This window comes from Fistularia commersonii, chromosome 19, assembly GCF_037954325.1.
Source record: "Fistularia commersonii isolate RoL2024-O1a breed Wild chromosome 19, RoL_Fcom_v1.0, whole genome shotgun sequence".
Lineage (NCBI taxonomy): Eukaryota > Metazoa > Chordata > Actinopteri > Syngnathiformes > Fistulariidae > Fistularia > Fistularia commersonii.
In genome coordinates, this window is record NC_141302.1 from 362838 (window position 1) to 386066 (window position 23229).

Consider the following 23229-nt stretch of genomic DNA (forward strand, 5'->3'; position numbering starts at 1 on the left):
CACACACACACACACACACACACACACACACACACAGTGTTATTCATTGGTTTTAATTCCCTCATTGATCAGTGACTGGTTGCTCCTCCCCCTCCTTCCCCTCTGTGCGATCTTCTTCCAGGTGCAGGAACACACACACACACACACACACACACACACACATGCCTCCTCCTCCCGAGCCGTGGTCCTACTGGTCGTCCAGCAGCAGGACCAGGCTGAGGATCAGCCAGAGCACCAGGAGGTGTGAGGTCACCAGCAGGACCACCACGGGGTAGACGTGGCGTCCGGCCGTCAGGGTGGAGACGCAGGGGGGGAGCCAGGGCCGACGGAGGCCCTGCACCGGCAGACACACACACATCTGCCCCCAGGACACACGGGACCTGTGTGTGTGTGTGTGTGTGTGTGTGTGTGTGTGTGTGAGAGAGAGAGAGAGAGAGAGGACGGAGGGATGGGAGCGTTAAAAAGAGGGAAAGTCATACAATGTGTGTGTGTGTGTGTGTATCTGTGTGTGTGTGTATATACATGTATCTGACAGTTCGTGTAGAGTATGTGTGTGTATCTAGGTGCATGCATGTATGTGTGTGTTTGTGTATGTGTGTGTGTATGTATCAAAGAGTATGTGTCGCTCGGTGCATGTATGTGTGTCTGTGATAGTGTGTGTGTGTGTGTGTGTGTGAAAGAGACAGTCTATGCATGTCTATGTCATTGTGCATGCATGTGTGTATGAGTGTCTACAAGTATGTATCTGGGAGAGTGCATGTGTGTGTTTCTAAGTATGTGTATCTGTGAGAGAGTGTGTATGCGTGTCTATGTGATCGTATGTATCTTGGTGTGTGTGTGTGTGTGTGTGTGTGTGTGTGTGTACCTCCTCATGGCGTCCAACGCCAGGCTGAAGGTCTTCTGGCGGAGTGTGTGTTGGTCCCGCAGACACACACACTGCTCCAGGGTCACGGACATGGCGGTCCGATCACCAGCACTCCTGCAGCTGGTCAGACGCACGCCGTCCACCTGACGGCACACCTGCACACACACACACACACACACACACACACACACACACACACACACACACACACACACCACAGCATCCTGTTGTTACATATGTGTGTGTGTGTGTGTGTGTGTGTGTATGTGCATGTGTGTGTGTGTGTCTCACCGCGGCGGCGTCCCACAGCACCGCCATGTTCCTGGACCTTCTGGACCTCCTGGACCTCCTGGACCTTCTGGCCCGGAGGCTGCGGTTCAGGGACGCCAGCGAGTCGGACAAGGCCTGAAGGTCCACTGGAGGGGAACACACACACACACACACACACACACACACACACACACTCAGACCGGGCTGCCCCCACCCGTCCCCCCAGGTAAACAGGAAGTCTCACCTGTCCGGGGCCGGCGTCCCTCCAGAACCTGGCAGAACGCCGTCAGACGTTGGTAGCCTCGCTGGTTGAGCTGCTCCTGCACCGAAACATCTCCGAACCTCAAACACAAAGAACGGCCGTGATTGGCTGATAGCTCTGGAGGTCCACCTGCTCCGGACCAGGGTTCGGGTGAATCTGGAGCTCAGATCAGGGGTTCTGTCTCATAGCCTGGGTGGACTTCAAGGTCCGCAGGAAAGGTCTGCTCAGGGCTCTTCTCCACCACCTGGTCCAGGTGGGGGTCCAGCAGGCCTTAGAACCTCCTCAGGAGCACACAGTGACGTGATTTCCTCCACGGCACCAAACACACCAACAGTGGAGGAGGTGGAGGTCTGGTGGACCCGCTGCTCCGTCTGGGGCTTCTGGTCTCACAAAGCAGGAGGTCCACAGGAGGTCCAGAGAAGATCCAGAGAAGGCCACAGACGGCCGTGCGAACACGGCAGCTTCTTTTAAAGTTGGCGGGTTGTATGGTCGTGTCTGGTGCTGTGCTCAATGGACACATTTTCTGGCCAATCAGAGGACAGCACTTTGATGATGTCACTCTTTAGTGTCCGCTAAGCTTGGAGGTTCACCAGAGCGGGTACCAAGGAAGTACCAGGTATTCAAAGACTACTGGGTGCAAGGTATTACAGAAGTACCAGGTATTGAAAGAAGTACCAGGCACAAGGTATTAAAGAAATAGCAGGTACTCAAAGAGTACTGGGTACAAGATGCCAAAGAGGTACAAGGTACCAAGTCCAAAAATGCTGGAGGTGCCAGATACTAAAGAAGTGCAAGGTACCAAGTACTGAAGAAGCACAAGGTACCAGGTATGAAAGAAGTACAGGGGACAAGGTACTAAAGAAGTCCAGGGTATCAGGGACAAAGTACAGGGTACCGGGTACCAAAGAAGAAGAGGGTACCAGGTACTAATGAAGTACAGGGTACCAGGGACAAAGTACAGGGTATCAGGTATGAAAGAAGTACAGGGTAGCATATAGTACAGAAGTTTGAAGGTATCAGTTACCAAAGAGAGACAAAGTACCAGGTACTATCTCTGGTGTGATGGTGAAGATCCTTCAGACAAGAACTCTTCAGTCTTGTAGGCAACATCCAGCCCCTCCGCTGAGCCTTCAAGTCATCGCAGAGCTTCGTTTGATTGGCCTGTGGAACCAGGGTGACCTGGGAGGTCGTGACCTCTTCTCCCCACCTCTCAGCCAGACTCTGCAGCTGGTTGATGCCGATGTTGAAGAGAACCGGATGCACTCGGATCAGACCGCCGTCCCTCAGTTCCCATGGCAACGTCTCAAAGATCTCCAGGGGCAACGGGACTTCAACTACCAAACTACCCCTGGGGTGGGGGACAAAAGGGTACGGTGTAGATATGAATATATCATGCATCTAAGGTATCAAACATTTATGGACGGTGGTGTGTGTCTGTGTGTGTGTGTGTGTGTGTGTGTGTGTGTGATATCCCACCATGTTCCGGTGATCCTGGGCAGGAGGTCTTCAGTCTCCACACTTGTAGCTCTGGTGACAGTGAATGTGACACTGCTCAGGTCGGCCACACCCACCTCCATGTCCTCCAGCATCCCCAGCTCCTCACCTGGAGCACAGGTCAGAGTCCTCAGAGTGTGTGTGTGTGTGTGTGTGTGTGTGTGTGTGTGTGTGTGTGTGTGTGTGTGTGTGTGTGTGTACCATAGGGCCTAAGCAGTCCTTCAAACTGAACCAGGATTCCGACGGAGTGAAGCTGCAGCAGAAAGTCGTGGTCCTTCAAACGTCCATAGAGCTTCAGCAGGACACCGCAGGTCATGGCCGCCACCTGGAGGGCAGAGGTCACGTGACCGGGAAGCCAACCAATCAGCACTTCCTTTCAAACACCAAGATGACCAGGAGCTCCAGTTGCGTGGAGGTGATGGACGCGGGTCCCTCACCGCCTGGCTGAAGACGGCGTGGCGGCGCTGCACGAGCGGCGGCGGGCCCTGGCCCACGGTGGCGGCCAGCGCGCCCTGAAGCTCCGCCCACGACACGGCGGCGCCGGCTTTCGTCATCGCTTCGCGCACGCTGTCCCTCAGGGCCACCACCAGGGGCAGAAGCTGCTCCTGCCAGGAGGAGGCTGAGGAGCACAGGAGGGGCTGGAGAAGATTGGCCTGCAGGAGCTGCAGACACTTTTAATCCCCTGCAGAACACTGGAGAACCCAGGAGAACCCTGCAGAACCCTGGAGAACCCTGAAGACCCCTGGAGAACCCTGGAGAACCCTGAAGACCCCTGGAGAACCCTGCAGAACCCTGCAGAACCCTGGAGAACCCAGGAGAACCCTGAAGACCCCTGGAGAACCCTGGAGAACCCTGAAGAACCCTGGAGAACCCTGGAGAACCCTGCAGAACCTGCTGAGTGTGTGAGAAAGCTGCTAGCATGGGAGTATCAAACATCCACCCACCCGCCTCCGCCCTCTCTGGCTCCGCCTCCTCGGGTGGCTCCGCCTCCTGCCCCGTCATCCAGCCAATCATGACCACGATACAGCTGAGGCTCCGAGCCACGCCCACCCACGCATGGTCCTGGACACACACACACACACACACACATACACTTCGCTTGACATGTGGTTGATGGGGTTCTACACACACCCACGCACACACACACACACACACACACACACACACACACACACACACACACACCTGGATTGACATGTTGTTGATGGGGTTCTACACACACACACACACACACACACACACGCAGAGGATGTGACTTGCCCACTCCTCTGTGGGCGGAGCCTCCTGGTGTTGCGGCGCCGGAGGCGGAGCCTCCTGGTGGCTGCTGGACGTGGAGCTTCTCCTGTGGAGATCCAGCATGGAGATCTGGACCTGCTGGTCCTTCAGAGCCTGGATGAACTGCTCCGTCTGCAGGAGGAGAAGAAGGTCGGTTTTAATGACCATGTTTTCCTGATATTTGTGTTCTTCGGATGTAATTGTGATGTAATTGTGATGTAATTGTCACGCCGTGGAATCAATAACTTGTTGTGTCCAGATGTAAGTGTGATGTCATTGTTGTGTAATGATGTCATAGTTAACTGTCACGTGATTATCATGTATGATTATTAATCTCGAATTCTACTTCCTGTTTCTATGCTCCGCCCCCTCACCTGCCGCACCAGGTCCTCTAGCGCCCCCCGCAGGCGGGCGGCGTCCCGCTCCAGGGCCACGCCCAGCAGCCTCTCGGCCAATCCGAAGAGCCGCGGCTGCAGGCGGGCGGCGGCGTCCAGCAGCTCCGCCGCCCTGACGCTCCGCTGCGCCCGGAAGCTCCGCCCCCTGCGCCATCAGGGGAATGATTGACAGCTCCGCCGCACGGCGGGCGCGCTGGCGGAGGCCGGCCCACTCACCCGCCCAGGAGCCTCCGCAGGCCGCCATGTTGGAAGCCCTGCTGGTGGTCAGCAGGAGCGCCGAAGGTCACCACCTCGTACCGGACGCCTGCGGGCGGGGGAGGGGTCGTCGTCACGGCGATACTGGGGGGGGCGGGGCTTGTACAAGTCGGACGCCGACCCGAGACCTGCATCCTCTGGCAGTGAAGGTTGGTGGGGACGAACCGGAGGAGAAGCTCCTGCTTCCTCCTGCTGGAGCCCACGGCTGCACGGAGGAGGACCAGGACCTTCAGGGTCCGGGTCCAGACCCTGGACCCTCAGGACCAGCATCTGCTCAGGGCTTACTGGAATGCTTCTTTGCATGGAGCTAAAAACCGACCAATCACCTGCCAGGGTGTCCAGCTGGCTCAGGGCGTCCCGGTAACAGCCAATCAGCTGCTGGCAGTGGTCGATGACATCACGGCGGAGCCCCTCCCAGCGCGGCGACAGGGCGCCCATCTCCTGCACCTCCTGGATCCTGGTGGCGAAGCGGAACATCACACACACACACACACACACACACACACACACACACACACACACACCTGCAGGTGTGCTCGTGCACCAGGACCTCCAGCAGCTGCCGGGGCATCCAGAGGGACAGCGGCGTCTCAAACATCTGCTCCTCCACCAGCAGAGGAGACCCACTCTCTGTGGGGAACCTGTAGAGCTGACTCACCTGAGAGGACAGCACTGACACGCACACACACACACACACACACACACACACACACACACACACACACAGGTCCGACCTCTGACCCCTGGGTGGGAGGGGGTGTGAGATGATCGGGTCTGACCTGCTCTCATCATGGGACTGTCCTCCAGGTCCTGGGTGGACTTATGGACGCACACAGCAGGAGGCTGCACACACACACACACACACACACACACACACACACACGGGAGGCTAACACACTGATGGCTTACAACTTGACATGTGTGTGTGTGTGTAAGTGTGTCAACCTCAGCTTCTGCAGCTGTGCCATCATCCATCTTCACCTCCTCTTCTTCTTCTTCTTCTTCTTCTTCCTCCATGTCCATCATACTGCACACATACAAACATCACCCAGACCTGGAGGACTCGCCTCCTTCTGACCCTCAGCCAATCAGCTCCTTCCTTCTGACCCCCATCTGAGGCCTCCAGGAGCTCCTGGTTCTCCAGGTCTGGACCAGCTCTGGTCAGGTCTGGTCTTGCTGAAGAGGTCCTCTCCTCGGCGGGTCGGTGAGAACTACATTACCCACAATCCTCGCTGGAGCCACGCCCACTCTGATTGGTTGGGGCTTAGCATTAGTCTCCTCGTTAGCATTGTTAGCATTTGACGGCTTAGTGAAGAGCTCTGATTGGTGGAAGCGCTGTAGCTGGGACGGGACTGTACACACACACACACACACACACACACACACACACACACACACACACACAGCTGTCTTACCTGAGACTCGGCGACCCTGCAGGCTCCTCCGAGCCAAGAAGGTCCTTCATCATCTTCACGTCTGGGTTTCAGGTTCAAGCAGCAGGAAAGGGGGGGGCACGCATCCTGGGGAGAGGGAACACACACACACATACACACACACACACACACACACACACACACACACACACACAGGAGGGTCAAACTAACAAACGAACAATGAAGGCGGCCAATCAGAGGAGATGGTGGTTCCTCACCGGGCCAGACGGGGCGCCACCCTTCGCCGTCAGCCGTCGTCACGGCGACCTGCATCCCTGTGAAGGAGCTCCTCGCCGGCCACCCTGGACCTCCAGGCCTGAGCTGAGGAACCCTCCAAAATAAAAGCTTCACCAACGCTTCCTGTCTGAATAATCCCTGCTCAGTGCATGGAGGAAGACCTCCAGGAGAAGATCTGGAGAAGATCTGGAGAAGATCTGGAGGAGTGAGGAACACCACGGTGAAGCTGAGGATGAAGATGAGCAAACCTCCATCAAACCATCCAGGAAGAGTCGCACTTTTTGTCGCATCCCCTCCTCCAACCTCCCTCCATCCCTGGCGTCATGGCTGGCAGGATTAAACACACACACACACACACACACACACAGGCATCATGGGAAATGTGCAGATTAGTGATGTGGCATCAGGAAAATAGCAAAATACCCATCCATTTGTGTGTGTGTGTGTGTGTGTGTGTGTGTGTGTGTGTATGTGTGTTAAGAAGCTGCCGTCGCACACATGACCATGTCTTTTAGATTAATCCTCTCTGCACAACACACTTTTCAAGCACAGTTACACACTTTTACACACCTGCTGACACACACACACGCATGCTTGCACACACGCACACACACGCACACACACGTACACACACACACACACACACACACACACACACACACATGCACACAGGCATCATGGGAAATGTGCAGATTAGTGATGTTGCGTCAGGAAAATACCCATCCATTCATGTGTGTGTGTGTGTGTGTGTGTGTGTGTGTCCACTTGGTGGCCACTGATCCAGACCAACTCTGACATCAGACCTCCATTGAAGCTCCAGTCTGAGGGCATCTTCATTATGTTTGGTGGAGATGTCTCCTCCTCTTCCTCACTCTGGGCCTACATGTGACGAAGACTATGGTTGCCATGGTGATGAAGACCGGAGGTCAGGGTGATGAAGAGTCTCCTCCTCCTCCCGCTGGAGAAGCTGGAGAAGCACACACACACACACACAGGGCAGAACATCAGCTCAGCTCAGGTCTGCTGTCTCTCTCCATGTTCTCCTCCCTGGGTTCTCATGCTGTTCCTTCATGCTCTGAGATCTTCATGGATGTAAACACTGCTGCTTCTAACCAATGATCAGACATCAATAATCAGTGATCAATAAGCCCGCCACGTTCCTGGTTGATCGGTGTGTGTCATAGGCTGCTGGCGGGGTCAAAGGTCATCTGTGCTTCCCCCTTCCACCAGCAGAGGGTGGCCTTGACCGGTCAGGCATTGGGGATCAATAGAAGTGATTGGAAAGCTGGAAGCGTTGATTGATTGATCGAGAAGGTCTTCATCTTGGTTCTGCTGCGGACGGAGGAGAGGGCGGGCTGCAGGGGGCGGAGCCTGATCACGCTGATCACTGCGATCGATCCAAGATCCTTCAATCGACTAATCAATGGTTTGCTGTCACGGCTGGTTCATGGAAGAGCTCAGACCTCTGGCCTCTGACCTCTGACCTCTGACCTCTGGACCACCAGCCAGCTGGGCCTGGTCTGAGGCCTCAGCTGCTACGTGTGTGTGTGTGTGTGTGTGTGTGTGTGCAGTTGTCCAACCCCAGCATCAGGTGACTGTTTCCATCACAACACAGGGTGCCTCATCGCCGTGGCAACCGGCAACCTTTGGATCCGGCCTCTGATTGGCTCCCGTCATCTCTGTTTCCCCCAGCAAGCGCTGCAGCTTTGACCTTTGACCCCCCTGTAGCAGCCAGGGAATCGGGGATTGGATGTTGACACACACACACACACGCACACACACACACACACACAGCCCATAATAATGGCTGTGTGTGTGTGTGTGTGTGTGTGTATCAGCTACAAACACTGATGGCAACATCAGTTCCTGCCCCACTGAGGCCCCGCCTCCTGTTTCCATGGAGACGGGCTGGGGTCAAGGATGAGTAGATGGATGAGTGAAGGAATGAATGAATGAATGAGTGAAATGTGACTGGATGAATAAATGAATGACTGAACAGATGAATGAATGACCAAGTTGTTGAATGAAGGAATGAATAAATGAATCAATGAGTGAATGAACGTGTGAAAGAATGAGTGAATAATGAAAAAAATGACTGATTGAATGAAAGAGTAAAGAATTCAAAAAATCAATGAGGGGATGAATGAGTGAATGACTACATGGATGAAGGAATGAATGAATGTATGAATGAACAAACAAGTGAAATGTGAATGAATGAATGACCAAGTTGTTGAATAAAGGAATGAATAAATTAATGAATGATGAATGAATGAATGAAAGAAGTGAAGAATGAGTGAAGAATTTAATAAATCAGTGAGGGAATGAATGAGTGAATGACTACATTGATGGATGAATGAATGAATGAATGTGTGAAAGAATGAGTGAACAATGGAAAAATGACCAATTGAATGAATGAATGAATGAATGAATGAATCCTGGAGGACCCCTGGACATCTGGTCCAGGTTGGAGGACCTCTGACTTCTATCTTCCTTCTTCTTCTTCTTCTTCTTCTTCTTCTCCTCCTGTCCAACCAGCTGCCTCCAAAACCTGAGGCTGGATCTTCAGGATCCAAACCTTCTCTCCTGCTTCCTGTAATTGATTATTTCTGAGGATGCTGGAAATTCCGCGATCATCTGATCACCAATCGTATTGATCGCCTCCAGCGGCTGAGGTGGGGAGGAGGTCCTTGCAGGACCACCGGAGGTTCAGAGGACAAGCTCACAGGTCCAGGTGGACTCCAAACCATCCAAACCATCCATCAAGTCAGTTTCTAAGCGTATCCACATTTAGATTTTAAAACAAGATGAAAGTCAATCACGTTTCCATGGAAACATCAGTCCGGTCCATCAGAACCTTCAGAGCTCCTCACTGCTGGAGGAACCCAGAACCTGGTCTCACACATGCACTGCACCTTGAAGCACCTTTGAGACAAGAACCCTCTGGAGGAGGTGGATCAACACAACGTCCCACAACCTTCCTGGGAGGAGAAGAAGAAGAAGAAGAAGAAGAAGAAGAAGAAGAAGAAGAAGAAGAAGAAGAAGGAGAAGATCAGCTGATCAGATGGAGGCCTGCAGGTCCTCAGGACGAGTGTGTGCACGGCGGGCGTTTGCTGGAGGGAGGGGCACGTGCACAGCCTTATCTCTCACACACACTCACAATCTCACCTAAACACACGTTCTCACTCACTCTCTCACACACACACACACACACACACACACACACAGACTAACGCACGCATACTAACATACATGCATTAAGACACACTCATTGAAATTGACACACAGTCTCACCTAAACACACGTTCTCACTTACACACACACACACACACACACACACACACACACACACACACACACTTGATAAGGTTTCCGTCCACCTGAGCAGCCGCGCATGCGCAGCTCAACCCCTGTCCTCCGCGCGCACACAGGGAGAGTGCGCGTCCCCGCCGGCCGCCTCCTCGAGCCCGGCCGTCGGTTCGCTGTTAAATCCATGGTTTTTTAAACGGAGTTCGGCGCACGGACGTCCCGCCGCCCCGGAGAGCACCGGACCGGTGAGTTTCTGGCGGGGTTCCTCCTCCGGTACTTTTTCCACGTTTGTCGCGCGTGCGCGTGTCGGTGTTCGCGTGCGTCCCCTCCGGTCCGGTCACCGGCGCCGCCGCGGGAACGGCGCGCCCGCCGCTCCGAGGCGCCGCCGCGCCGGACTCCCTTCACATTTCTGCCTTTTCTCGGAGCGGCTCCTCCGAAGGACCTCCGCAGAGTTTGACCCCTGACGTCAAAACACGGCCTGGACCTCGAGAAGGTCCATGGACTTGGTGGATGAAGAAACCTTGGTGGGGGTGGTGGGGGGCTGCTGGTCCTCCAGGACACGAGAAGAACTTCTGGAACAGCAGAAGAAATACTCGTGGGGCAGCAGAGGTACTCATTGGACGGTAGAAGTACTTGTGGGGCAGTGAAAGTACTCGTGGAGCAGCAGAAGTACTCGTGGAGCAGTAGAAGTACTCGTGGAGCAGCAGAAGTACTCTTGGAGCAGCAGAAGTACTCTTGGAGCAGTATGTATGCCTGGGCTCTGATGGACCTCCAGATGTTTCCATGTGGGGAACCTTGTTCTCTGTCCTCAGAAGGTCTGAGGGTGGTGTACTCGTTGTGAGGAGTACTACTGCTTGTACTGCAAATACTACAACCACAACTTATACTGCCACTGCATCTCATCCTGCAGCGGATACGACAGGTACTCCTACCAGTACTCAGTACTCAGTACTCCTGTTAGTACTCCTACCAGTACTCTACCAGTGCGCCTACCAGTACACTCAGTACTCCTGTTAGTACTCCTGTTCGTACTCCTACCAGTGCTCCTACCAGTACTCCTACTAGTACTCAGTACTCCTGCTAGTACTCCTACCAGTACTCAGTACTCCTGCTAGTACTCCTACCAGTACTCCTCAGATGTGGTCATGTGACCCCCCCCCACCATGACATTTCAGATGGGGCTGGGGGTCTCTGTTGCCATGGCGACAGCCCGATGCTCAGCCGCACCGTTGAACCTTAACGTTAGCGCCTCAACGTTGGTCCGCGCCCCCCTTGACATTTCCATGGCAACGGGACGTTTGCGGCGGCGTGTGGAGACGGTCGGTCCAATCGGCCGCCGCCGTCGGTTTGATGCGCTCAGCGGGAGCCAATCAGCTGGAGGAGGACAGGAAGTCCCTCTGAAGACCTCAAGATAAGAGCAGATGGTGGAGGACGTTCTCCGAAAAAAGTTTCCCATCGCTAAGATCTCCTGCACCTTCAGCAGGACCTGCAGTCTGAACCTCTGCAGGACATGGAGGTGTGGAGGAGGAGAGGAGGAAGAAGAAGAAGAAGAGGAAGAAGAGGAGGAGGAGGAAGAGGAGGAGGAGGAGGAGGAGGAGGAGGAGAGCTGCGGTCTGGAAACCAACCTCAGACGCCGGGATGGAAACTTTCCTCCAGGATCTGCTGCGAGATGCCATTCTTTCCCTGCGAATCATCACTTCTTCTCCTGCGCCACAAACTCCTCCAGTGAGGAGACCTCCAGGGACCCGTGGAGGTCTCCTTCTCCTTCTCCTTCTCCTCCTTCTCCTCCTTCTCCTCCTCCTGGACAACAGCAAATAAAAACCTGACCAGAAAATAAAATAATGAGAATAATTCTAATAATGTCAACAATGCTAATGCTAATGCTAATGTGATCTTCTCCTTTGGGCGAGTCCACCTCCTCCATCTCACCCTCCACCTCCATGGACCTCCTGTCAGGTCCTCCTGTCAGGACCTCCTGAAGACCTCCAACCCATCTCAGGACACAGTACAGAAGCTTCACAGGAATGGAGGACATGTGTGTGTGTGTGTGTGTGTGTGTGTGTGTGTGTGTGTGTGTGTGTGTGTGTGTGTGTGTGTGTGACAAACAGGTGCAGGGTGGAAGGTGTGTGTGTGGGTCCTGCACAGCTTGCAGGGTGTGGATGAGTGATGTGTGTGTGTGTGTGTGTGTGTATCCTCAGGGTGTGTGTGATGAATTTATAGTGTAAATATTTGTCAGCACATTGTGACTTTTGTCCGTCTGTGTTTTTCCAGACTGAATCTGAACAGAACACACACACACACACACACACACACACACACACACACACCTGCCAGTCGCACGCAAAGACATTGAGATCCATGTGAGGTCAAAGGTCAAAGTTACCCGCTTCTCCCACAGCTTCCTGTCTTCAGACAGCTGATATTGATCGACTCATTGATTAGCGGTCTGAGGACCTTCTAAGGAGATCAGCCTGAAGAAGCGGAGGTGGAGAACCTCCTGCAGCCGGTGTGTGATCCAGCTCAGATGGAGGAATGTGGATGATGGAGGGATGAAGGAGGAGAGGTGTCTAATGAAGCAGGGGGCGGAGCTTAGCCCCCCGCCACCGCCTGCCTGCCCTCGTTAACCAATCAGAACCCTCCGCTTAACAGGGCCACGGCTATTTTTACGATGCGGTCACATGATTTCATCTGGACACACACACACACACACACACACACACACACACACACACACACACACAGTGACCCCAAGAGCTTCCTCTGCCAAGTAAACAAACCTTCATTGTTCAGAAGTTGCTCTGGTACTGCAAGTGGACTGGTTACCACGGCAACGCATGGCAATGCCAGCCATGGCATCTGAAACACACACACACACACACACACACACACACACTGGTCGTTTAAAGCTTCTGGAAGGTTCTTCTGAGGTTTGTTTTGAAAGTGGTTTCCATCTGAGCAGCAGCATCTTCATGCTTCTGTCTGGTCTGTGGAAGAACGTCAGAGAAGGTTCTGCCAGCATGTCTAGATGTTCTCCAGACCTTCTTGCACCGAGTCTCCTCATCCTCTGATCATTCCCCTGATGTTCTCCTGATGTTCTCCTGATGTTCTCCTGATGTTCTCCTGATGGTCTCCTGAAGTTCTCTTGACGTTCTCTGGACGTTCTCCTGAGGTTCTGCTGTAAAATGCCGGAAACATGTTTTGTCTCCTCAGATCGCCGTGACCTTTGACCCCTTCATGATGACCCGTCGCCTCGCTGGAAGCCCCCCCCCCCTTCATGGCGGCCCGTCGCCGTGGTGACCGGCCGCCGCGGCCATGCACGTGACGGGCGGCGTCTCCCCGGCCAATGAGAGCCGGAGCCTCTCCCTCCGCGGCGACGAAGCCCCCGTCGCCATGACGACCTCCCCCCCGCCGCCCCCGCCCCCTCCCCCCCTCCCGCCCCCGCCACCCCCGCGGCCCGGCCCCGGAGAACCCTCGGATCTGAAGAAGACCAGGGTCCGCGGTTTCTTCTGGAAGACCATCCCTGAGGAGCAGGTAGATGTTCCTCACCGGCAGAAGGTCAGTGTGTGACAGGAAGTGATGTCACGCGGTCCTTGTGGCGCAGGTGAGGGGGCGGGACAACCTGTGGACGCAGAGCCCGGCCCGACAACATCTCATGGACGTCCACACCGTCCAGGAGCTCTTCTGCTCCAGGAGCCCAGCGGGGGCCGGGGGGGGCGGAGCCAGGGGGCGGAGCCAAGATGCAACAGGACGGGTCAGTGTGTGTGTGTGTGTGTGTGTGTGTGTGTGTGTGTGTGTTAGATGAGAAGTTACCATGCAGGTTGACCCCCTGGTGTGTGTGTGTGTGTGTGTGTGTGTCCCGTCCCAGCTCGCCGTCCTGGACGCCAAGAGAAGCATGACCGTGGGGATTTTCCTCAAACACTTCAAAAGGTGGGTCATCAAACAACTTTCATCTGACATCAAAGGCCTCGGAGCCTTTGATCTTTGACCAGGAGACACTCCCGACAATTATTGACGATTATTGATTCAGTGCCGATCAGGTTCTGATTACCACTCACCACAAAGTCACCTCACCTCTTAAAGTCCTGTGTGTGTGTGTGTCAGTGTGCGTGTGGGTGCATGTGTGTGTGTGTGTGTGTGTGTGTGTGTGTGTGCTCAAGCTCTGCTTAGCAAACATTGGAGGTGAAGGCGGCTCGTATTACTGCTGGTTGCTGCAGCAGGGCAGAACACACACACACACACACACACACACACACACACACACACACACACACACACACGTTCCACTATCAATCAATTAGTCAGCCAGTTGATTGTGATGGATCTATTGATCAGGCTTGATCAGTTTGGCTGAAAGTCATTGATGAAACCTGAGAGATACTGATACATACATATATATCAATATCAAAATATTGATTGCCGATTGGGTTCCGATCCACAGGCCCAATCAGCTGATCATTGATGACCTTCGTCATGGAAACAGTCAGGCCTTTGGGGCAGAACCTCTGAGGGAGCTGATGAAGATGCTGCCAGACGAGGAGGAGGTGCGCACACGCACACACACACACACACACACACACACACACACACACACAGGGTTGTGATGCCACGGCGTCTCCTCCCAGGTGAAGAAGCTGCAGATGTTCCAAGGTGACGTCTCCAAACTCCCGCTGGCCGACTCCTTCATGCTCCTGCTGATCCAGGTGCCTGGGTGAGGCGACCTTTGACCCCTGCGTCAGCTGTCAATCACAGGTGTATGAGTGTGTGTAACACACAGCGTTCCCCAGCTTCTCCGTGCGAGTGGACGCCCTGCTGCTGAAGGAGGAGCTTCCTGCTTCCTGTGACGCCATGAGGGCCGACGTCCGGCTGCTCCGCGCCGCCACCAAGGGTGACTCCGCCCCCCACGCCATTTACACACACACATATCCGTGTTTCTGTAGATGTTTGCAAGATGGCCGCCTGAGCGGTGGCTGAGATACGAAGACGCCTCCGACGCCTCCGTCTCCACGGCGCCGACACCCGCGCTATTTTTAGCCACGTGTGAACCCGAACCTCACACTTCCTGTCTGAGGTCGCCTTCGGATTAGAAGGTGTCAGGATTTTGATCTGAAGCCGCGGGACGGGTTTCCATCCGGCCTTTCGAAGGAAGAAGCTGCGTCCGTCTAAGGTGGCGCCCGTGATTCGGCTGGTCGGCGACGGGAAGCAGCTGTTCATCCAGTCATCTGGAGGATCTGGTGATTGGATGGCTCTTTGTCTTTCTGCGACAAGTTATTTTGAAATATGACATGTCCTTTCAGAGGTGATGACTTGCCAGGAGCTTCACTCGGTTCTTCACCTGGTTCTTCAGGCGGGGAACATCCTCAATGCCGTGAGTCCCCTCACATGGTATCACCACGTGGTTACACCCTTTGTTACAACATCTGCTGAGGGTGCTGGGTGGCAACATGAAGAACCTTCTCCAGCACTCTGCTGAAGTCCTCAAAGGCTGGTTCATCTCCGTCTTCATCAGGATGGGAAATAGATCCCAGCAGAGGTGAAAGCAGGAGATGCGTGGAGACGGTCCGTCAGGAGGTCATTACACTAATAAGTGGGGATTAATAAAGTACATCTGAAGGTACCCCAGGAGGTGCTTCAAGAGGTACCTCTGGAGGTACCTCAGTAGGTGCTTCAGGAGGTACCGCAGGAGGTGGTTCAGAAGGTACCTCAGGAGGTGCTTCAAAAGGTACCTCTGGAAGTGCTTCAGGAGGTACCTTGGGAGGGGCTTCAGGAGGTATCTCAGGAGGGGCTTCAGGAGTACCTCAGGAGGTGCTTCAAGAGGTACCTCAGGAGGGGCTTCAGGAGTACCTCAGGAGGTACCTCAGTAGGTGCTTCAGGAGGTACCTCTGGAGGTGCTTCAGGAGGTACCTCAGGAGGTGCTTCAAAAGGTACCTCTGGAAGTGCTTCAGGAGGTACCTTGGGAGGGGCTTCAGGAGGTACCTCTGGTGGTGCTTCAGGAGGCACCTCAGGAGGGGCTTCAAGAGGTACCTCAGGAGGGGCTTCAGGAGTACCTCAGGAGGTGCTTCAAGAGGTACCTCAGGAGGGGCTTCAGGAGGTACCTCAGGAGGGGCTTCAGGAGGTACCTCAGAGGTGTGTTGTGGTTGTGTTCCAGGGAGGCTCTTCAGGGAACGCTGCAGGCTTCCAGCTGTCGTCCCTGCTGTCCCTCACCAACACCAAGGCCAACCGGCCCGGGATGAACCTGCTGCACTTCGTTGCTCAGGTCAGCTGATACCCCCGAAGTCCCATCCTCTGAAGCCCCCCCCCCCCGCACCTGACTGACCTGTCCGTCCACTAGGAGGCGCAGAGGACCGACCCTGGCTTGCTGGATTTCCCTCTCAAGCTGACTCACATCCAGGCGGCGTCCAGGTGAGACCCCCCCCGGCACACCCAGCAGAGCAACGGTAACACTACACTTCTTCCAGGGTTTCCATGGAAACACTGGACTCCGAGCTCCAGTTCCTGACGTCCCGCATGCAGTCGGTGGAGGAGAAAGTCCAGGGAGACGTGGAGCTGCTTTCACAGTTGGAGGACTTCCTGCAGGTGAGGGGCGCCTGGACCACACCTGGACACAGTTGAGACACAACTGGGACTCATCAGAGACGTACCTATGATGGTCCCAGGACACAGCTGGGAGACATTAGTGACTCCCTTGGAACACGCCTACATCTAGGACACACCATGAAAACACCTGAAGCAAGCCAGGGACATACTTTCGACACACTGGGCACAAACCTAGGCTACACCTGGAACATATTTTGACCCTCCTGGGACACATCTGAGACACACATGGACCACACTTATGACGTACTCCTGACACAGCTAGGACACACCTGGAGCATACTTTAGCCACCCAGGGACAAACTTACAGTCCACTTAGGACACACCATACTACTAGCAGTACTGTTAGATCTGAATATTCCTAGAAGTACTTTTCTACGAGTATCATAGCAGAAGTATTATTGGCCGTCACTAACCCGTACCATGTGGCGCAGGCGGCGGCGGCAGCCATATCTGGGCTGCGCGGCGCCCGCCAGCAGCTGCAGCAGGAGGGGAAGCAGCTGATGGACTTCCTGTGTGAGGACAGCGCCTCCTTCAGGCTGGACGAGTGCTTCTCCATCTTCCACTCCTTCTGCTGCCGCTTCAATGCCGCCGTCAAGGTGCTCGCACTCACCATCGGTCGGACCAAGGTCGTGAAGACAGCTGGGTGGCTGAGAGCTTGTCTGGGGTCCATGAGTTCCTGGAATATAACATCTAGCACGTCCATGAAACAACCACACAACGGCTACACACACCTAAACAAGGTCCACACAACAGCTACAAGAACATCCAACATCTAGAGCTCACCATCCAAGAACCAGCACAACATCTAAACAAATTCTACACACTGTCCTCACAACATCTCAACGATGTCCAAACAACATCTAACATCCAGAGGTTACCGTCCGTGTACCCTCCATGACCCGACCAAAATATTCACAACATCTACGCAACATCTCTCCCAGGTTAGATGGATCTCCTCAGGTCAGGAGGATTGTTCTAAGTTGTTCTAAGATGAGTCAGATGATGTTCCGAGGTTGCACAGATGTTCCGAGTTGAGGATCTGAGGAGCTTTGCTTGTTGACCAACCTTGTGAAGACCAGCCCCGGGTAGTTTTTGCTCCGAGATCTTGGATTCCATCAGAGGAACGTAGCTTCCTGCCTGTCGCCCTGCAGGAGAACGTGGAGCGGGAGGCCAAGGAGGCCAAGGAGGCCAAGGAGGCCAAGGAGGCCAAGGAGGCCAAGGAGGCGTCTCAGCGGCGGCGGCTGCAGGAGCTGGAGGAGCAGAAAAGACACTCGTGGTCCGGCGGCGAGGAGGTACGGCGCCGCCTGGGCTTCGGCCGACACGCCCGAACCCGGCTGACCCCGCTTACGTTCCCCGCAGGTGGGCGGAGCCTTCGGCCTGCGCTGCAGCAGCGAGACGGACATGGCCGCCGCCGCCCGTCGTCACGACGATGCCGGGCTGCTGATGGAGCTCCTGACCTCCAAGCCTCGCTCGCCTTTGCTCCGCCCACGCAGCCCCTTCAGGCGCTCCAGGAACTCCCCGTCCACCTCGCCGTCCCTCGCCGCCGAACGCCAGCTGAGCTTGCTCCTGGGGATGGCGGGGGGCGGGGCCTCGGAACCGGGTCCTGGGTCCGACCCTCGGTCCCCCCGGACCTCCGACCCTGGGGACCAGAACCCTCGGGGGGGAGAAGGCAACCTCTGCGGAAGGCAGGAAGTGCGTCCCTGCACACAGGAAGTGAGGTCCTGCACACAGGAAGTGCGTCCCTGCACACAGGAAGTGAGGTCCTGCACAAAGGAAGTGAGGTCCAGCATACAGGAAGTGAGGCTCGGCACACAGGAAGTGAGGTCCTGCACACAGGAAGTGAGGTCCCGCACACAGGAAGTGAGGCTCGGCACACAAGAAGTGGGGTCCTGCACACAGGAAGTGAGGCCCGGCACACAGGAAGTGAGGTCCACCAGCACACAGGAAGTGAGGTCCCCCAGCACACAGGAAGTGAGGTCCGGCACACAGGAAGTGAGGTCCTCCAGCACACAGGAAGTGGGATCCAGCACACAGGAAGTGAGGCCTGGCACACAGGAAGTGAGGTCCCCCAGCACACAGGAAGTGAGGTCCCCCAGCACACAGGAAGTGAGGTCCGGCACACAGGAAGTGAGGTCCTCCAGCACACAGGAAGTGGGATCCGGCACACAGGAAGTGAGGTCCGGCACACAGGAAGTGAGGTCCGGCACACAGGAAGTGAGGCCCGGCACACAGGAAGTGAGGTCCAGCACAGTTCTTGTCAAAGCGACCTCTGAGGTGGAGCGTCAGTCCGTTCCTCAGCACCATGAAGACCATGAAGATGGAGGCCATCAGTGTCCTGGTCTGGGAGGAGGACCTCCAGCGGTGGACGCCACGATCTCACCACCGGAGTTCAACTCCGATGGCGGCCAGGGGGGCGGAGCCTCGGACGACGGCGTCGTGTCATTGGCCTTGCAGAAATGCTCCTTGGCTCCTGAACCGAAGGCCTTGGACCTGCATCTCCTCGGAGACCAGCGGGTTGTGGTTTCAGAAGACATGGAGAAGCTGGAGAGCCGTCCAGGACTAGATGTTCCCTTGGCGGCGGCGGCGGCGGAGGAGACGGCGGGAAGGGAGGCGGCGGCAGTTTGGTGTGTGACGGGTGTGTGTGACCCTGCCGGCCCGCACACACACACACATTCCACGCAAACGGAGAACGTTCCTCATCAGAGGGAACGTCAGGAAGGAGATGACCCCGCCCCCTCTGGCCCGGCCAATCGCACGCTCCCGGAACCCCGGCCGGCCAACCAGAACCCAGTGCCTGAGCCCATCCTCAGCCAACCGGTGCCCGCGTCCTCCACCCGCTGGCCGCCATCGGCCTCAGGCGAGGGTCCGGTAGAGGAACCCGAGGAGAACCCTGCAGGAACGGCAGGTGGGAACAAGGACCAGGCTGGAGGTTCTCCGTCCAGGGGAACCGGCTCCCCCACCACACGGTCCAAACCCTCACCTGAGACCTTCTCTGCGTCCGGAAGCCGACCCGTCAGGATCAGAGCGGCGACCCAAAGCCTTGCAGGCAGACACCAGGCGGTGAGGCGGGTGGTGCCCATCTCCAGACGCCTGGAAAGACCTCCTGCTCCCCTTCCAGGTCCTTCCGTCAGGAGCTCCTCCTCGCGGCGAGGAGGACGTCCGTCCACGGCGCCCTCGTCCAGACGCTCCAGCGTCCACAAGCTGCAGGAGCAGAGTTCCCCGGCCTCCTCCGGCCAGCAGATCCTGGACAAGAAGCCTCCGCCCAGACCGGAGGAGAAGATCTGCCGCTCCACCCTGCGGGCTCTCGGCCAATCAGGAGCCGGGATCAGCTCCAGTGCTCCGCCCACTCCTTCTCGCAAAGGCCCCGCCCCTTCGTCCGGTCCCGGCTTCGCCAGGAGCACCGCCTCCTCCTCCTTCAGGAGGTCCACCTTGGCTCCTTCTCCTGCCCCTCAGGCGGCACCTCCGAGAACGTCCTCCTCCAGACCTTCTGACCTCCATCCTTCCTCCCCCGCCCTGCTGAGGACCTCGCAGAGCTTCAGGGAGCTCCATCGCGCTCCAGCGCCGCCCAGAGGCCACGGGAGGAACGACAAGTCGGATCGCTCCCGGGAGCCGGCGATGACCTCCAGACCTGGCTGGAGATAGCAGGAGGTCCAGGGACTCCTCCATCCTGGCCCGAAGGGTTCCAGACGCCTGAGGATGTTCTCCTTCCTTCAGACCATTGGTTTTTCACAAGTGTCGTTCCGGCTCCGGTGAGGAACATCGAGAGACTTCTGTCAAACCTGATCCTCCGAGAAGAATCCTTCCAGGTCCCTCCTGGATCGTGGGAGCAGATCTCCTACTCGCTGGACTTTCCCTGCGATGGAGCCAAACATCTCAGAGATCATGAGGAGCACGACGACGTCCGGCAGACCTTCAGGGCTGATCTTCAGGTCAGAGGTCAGGTCAGGCAGGCGCTAACCGTCACGTCTCCAGCAGACATCTCCAACCAGCTCCGGACGTCCTGAGGATACGTCTGATCCGAGAAGCACAGTTAGATATCTGCGATACCTCCTGGCCTGGATGGAGCCCAGGTGGAGCAGCGTTAGCTTTGCTAGAGCTAAAGTAGCATGCTCTCCTCTCGCTAACATGCTAGCCCACCGAAGCTACGTCCCGTTAGCTTGCCGGAGCTGCGCTGCTTTCTCCCAGCAGTAGACATGGAGGACGTTTGATCGATCGACTTCATTGACGACCCATCGTCCCTTTGATCTTCTCCGACCGAAGAAGAACGTCCGGAACTCCCCGGCGGCGTGTGATGTCACTTCCTGTTTAGCGTCCGTTCATGTTCTGCTGATGTGGACAATAAAGCTGGTTCTCCCCAGGAGGAGCTCTGGAACCCTGCCTGATCTGTGGATGCTTGAGTGTCAGTCACTTCCTGTATCAGGAGCAACATCGATCACGTGATCGGAGCTTCCATCACATGATCTCGTGGTGATGAGGTCATTGATGACATCATGAGTGAGGTCATTGATGACATCATGGGTGAGGTCAGCTGACTCAGCGGTCCTCTTTGGCGGGTGCAGTGTGTGCAGGCATCCAGCAGGAGGTAGCAGATCATCTGGAGTTCACACACACACACACACTCACACACTCACACACTCACACACACACACACACACTCACACACACACACACATTCCTCTCATTCCTCTGATGAGAGAATCCTCTCCATGGGAATGAAGGGAAATTTTGTGTGTGTGTGTGTGTGTGTGTGTGTGTGTTTGCTGAATTGGCTGCATGGTCCAGCCTGGAATGTGGGTGGTGGAATGCACGCACGTGCACGCGCACACACACACACACACACACACACACACACACACAGGGAGGGGTTCAAGGTAATATCTGACAATTTGTTTGTTTTGAATGTTTGAACTTATTTGAATGAAGTGGTTCTCCAAGGTCCTCTGAGGTCCTCTGAGGTCCTCTGATGTCCTCTGATGTCCTCTGAGGTTCTCTGAGGTTCTCTGAGGTTCTCTGAGGTTCTCCGAGGTCCTCTGAGGTCCTCTGATGCTTCCACAATGTTCTCTGGGGTTTTTTATGATGTACCATGTGGTTTCCATGATGTTCCCTGGTGTTCTCTGTTGGTCCCTTCTGCTCCATGTTGGTTCCATTATGGTTCTTCTGTGTTTTCTGGTGATTCTGTGATGTTTGCTGAGGTTTCCTGGTGGTTCTGTTATGGTTCCATGATGTTTGTCTGAGGCACCATGATGGTTCCCCAATGGGTCCTTGATGGTTGCCTAATGCTGTCTGACAGCTGGACCCACTGGTGAAAACCTCTGGTTCTCTCTTTCATTCTTGGACCTTGATCAGGGTGCAGGGCCTCAGGAGATCCTCTCAGACTAAGAACATCAGGACAGCAAGCAAAGAGAGATGACGAGGAGATACAGAGTGAAGACTTTCAGGTTGCGGCCCTGGAGATTCAGCTACTTGCTGACTCTGGAGGTGCCAGGAGCTTCCGTGGAGCAGAGAGAGCAGTATCTGGTCCAACCTCCCCTCCATCTAGAGATGGACTCAGGCTTGCCAAAGGCAAGGAGGCAATAAGAACAGATGGAAAGAGCTCTGTGAAGCTCCCTTGAAGAGGACACCACCCCACAGTTGTAGGCCCTGAACCTGCTCCCTCAACAGCCAGCAACTGAGAAGACGGGCATACCACCCAGTCTGGAGGAGGTGCAGGATGCTAGGACCACTGGACCGGATGGCATCCCAGCAGAGGGTGACCTCCTCAGACGCATCCATGGTCCATATCTCAGAGAGGAACCCTGCCCAACGTAGGGACGCCTTAATTGTCTCCATTGTCAGGAACAGTGACAAGGCACACTGTGGGAACCAACAATGGTGTCTCTCTGCTTTCCACCACTGGGAAAGTCTTACCCCAAATTTTGTCCAGAAGACTCACCCCCTGGTCAGAAAACATCCATCCAGAGTCTCCGAGAGGCTTCCACCCAAACAGAGGCTCCACAGGTATGACTTCCGACTCGCCAATCAATTACAAGAAAATTGCCCTTGGCTTTCGTAGACCTCACCTAGGCCTGGGACTCAGTGAACCCTCAGGCCCGCTTGATGGTTCTGGACAAAATTGGTTGCCCAGTAAAGCACATCTGGCAACACGTTAGCTGCTGTGTTCAGCAGGACCCTGAAGAGTTTGCACAGGAGTGAGGTGGGAGCTGGGGGGTCACTTCCCCATAAAACATACCAGCAGCTTTGGTTTCTCCAGTCCCATAAAAAAGACCCAAGTTCTCCATCAGCTTCCACCAAACCGTGGCAGTCCTGCTCCACCCCAAACCTCGCAGTCTACGACACCGGTCCGGACAGCGTGGACCACTGCCATCCCTTCACATCCTTCTCACATCAGATGGAGCCATCAATGGTGAAGTCCACCACCGCCTCAGCTGAGCCAGAGGGGTCTTCTCCAAGGCCAGAGAGCCCAGGAACCACAGCCTCCAGGGAAGGACTACGATCCTGGTCTACAAAGTGGGAGACCTGGACCAAACGCTGAAGGTCCTGTGCTCCTGGAGGCCAGAAGAAGCGGCCCAAGAACAACGGCAGAGGAGACCGGTGCCATGTGGACCTGAAGGTCTGAGAAGACGGCCTGAAACCAGGACCAGGACCCGTCCTCAAACCTGGTAGGTCCTGCAGGACCTGAGGGAGGACCGACTCCACCACCCGCCATAAGGGTGAGTGTGTGTTGCACAAAGTAAAGCGTGCTCACACACACACACACACACACACACACACACACACACGCTGTGGCTCCGCCCCCTTTCCCGCCGCATCCTACCCCCCCCCCCCCCCACACACACACACACA

General features: G+C 55.5%; 2 protein-coding genes across 5 annotated transcripts; one reads left to right on the forward strand and one right to left on the reverse strand.

The window, feature by feature from the left end:
* Nucleotides 1–37: 37 nt before the first annotated feature.
* Nucleotides 38–6859, reverse strand: LOC147223207 (type II inositol 3,4-bisphosphate 4-phosphatase-like). 3 transcript variants are annotated; one of them, XM_086165260.1, is made up of 18 exons: nucleotides 6765–6859; nucleotides 6468–6683; nucleotides 6232–6336; nucleotides 5596–5843; nucleotides 5341–5488; nucleotides 5143–5273; nucleotides 4778–5021; nucleotides 4541–4706; nucleotides 4152–4298; nucleotides 3836–3953; nucleotides 3329–3510; nucleotides 3093–3216; nucleotides 2874–3000; nucleotides 2605–2745; nucleotides 1380–1477; nucleotides 1157–1281; nucleotides 866–1020; nucleotides 38–380 (listed from the first exon to the last, which is right to left on the reverse strand). In XM_086165260.1, the coding sequence occupies exons 3-18, from the start codon at nucleotides 6282–6284 to the stop codon at nucleotides 188–190; spliced, it is 2400 nt and encodes a 799-aa protein (XP_086021386.1). In that variant the 5' UTR covers nucleotides 6285–6336; nucleotides 6468–6683; nucleotides 6765–6859; the 3' UTR covers nucleotides 38–187. The 3 variants fall into 3 exon arrangements, with proteins under 3 accessions (XP_086021386.1, XP_086021387.1, XP_086021385.1); XM_086165261.1 differs by having other exon boundaries at nucleotides 5596–5659; nucleotides 5762–5843; nucleotides 6468–6806; XM_086165259.1 differs by having other exon boundaries at nucleotides 6468–6806.
* A 3053-nt stretch (nucleotides 6860–9912) lies between these two features.
* Nucleotides 9913–20757, forward strand: LOC147223208 (uncharacterized). 2 transcript variants are annotated; one of them, XM_086165284.1, is made up of 14 exons: nucleotides 9913–10037; nucleotides 13003–13323; nucleotides 13394–13543; nucleotides 13658–13719; nucleotides 14231–14333; nucleotides 14415–14500; nucleotides 14577–14677; nucleotides 15087–15157; nucleotides 15938–16045; nucleotides 16121–16191; nucleotides 16248–16365; nucleotides 16818–16982; nucleotides 17538–17678; nucleotides 17746–20757. In XM_086165284.1, the coding sequence occupies exons 2-14, from the start codon at nucleotides 13105–13107 to the stop codon at nucleotides 20026–20028; spliced, it is 3678 nt and encodes a 1225-aa protein (XP_086021410.1). In that variant the 5' UTR covers nucleotides 9913–10037; nucleotides 13003–13104; the 3' UTR covers nucleotides 20029–20757. The 2 variants fall into 2 exon arrangements, with proteins under 2 accessions (XP_086021410.1, XP_086021411.1); XM_086165285.1 differs by lacking the exons at nucleotides 9913–10037; nucleotides 13003–13323; nucleotides 13394–13543; ... (2 more) ...; nucleotides 14415–14500; nucleotides 14577–14677 and adding an exon at nucleotides 14850–14956.
* The last annotated feature ends 2472 nt before the right edge of the window (nucleotides 20758–23229 follow it).

Bases quoted from the DNA above. Each gene is read 5' to 3' on its own strand.
- LOC147223207 (XM_086165260.1), bottom strand. From the start codon at position 6,284: ATGATGAAGGACCTTCTTGGCTCGGAGGAGCCTGCAGGGTCGCCGAGT. The intron at 5,022-5,142 runs GTGATTGGTCGG...TCCTCCGTGCAG, and splicing joins CCAGCTGGACACCCTGGCAG to CCGTGGGCTCCAGCAGGAGG. The intron at 1,282-1,379 runs GTGAGACTTCCT...GTTCCCCTCCAG, and splicing joins GGGACGCCGGCCCCGGACAG to TGGACCTTCAGGCCTTGTCC.
- LOC147223208 (XM_086165284.1), top strand. From the start codon at position 13,105: ATGCACGTGACGGGCGGCGTCTCCCCGGCCAATGAGAGCCGGAGCCTC. The intron at 14,334-14,414 runs GTGCGCACACGC...GTCTCCTCCCAG, and splicing joins TGCTGCCAGACGAGGAGGAG to GTGAAGAAGCTGCAGATGTT. The intron at 15,158-15,937 runs GTGAGTCCCCTC...GTTGTGTTCCAG, and splicing joins CGGGGAACATCCTCAATGCC to GGAGGCTCTTCAGGGAACGC.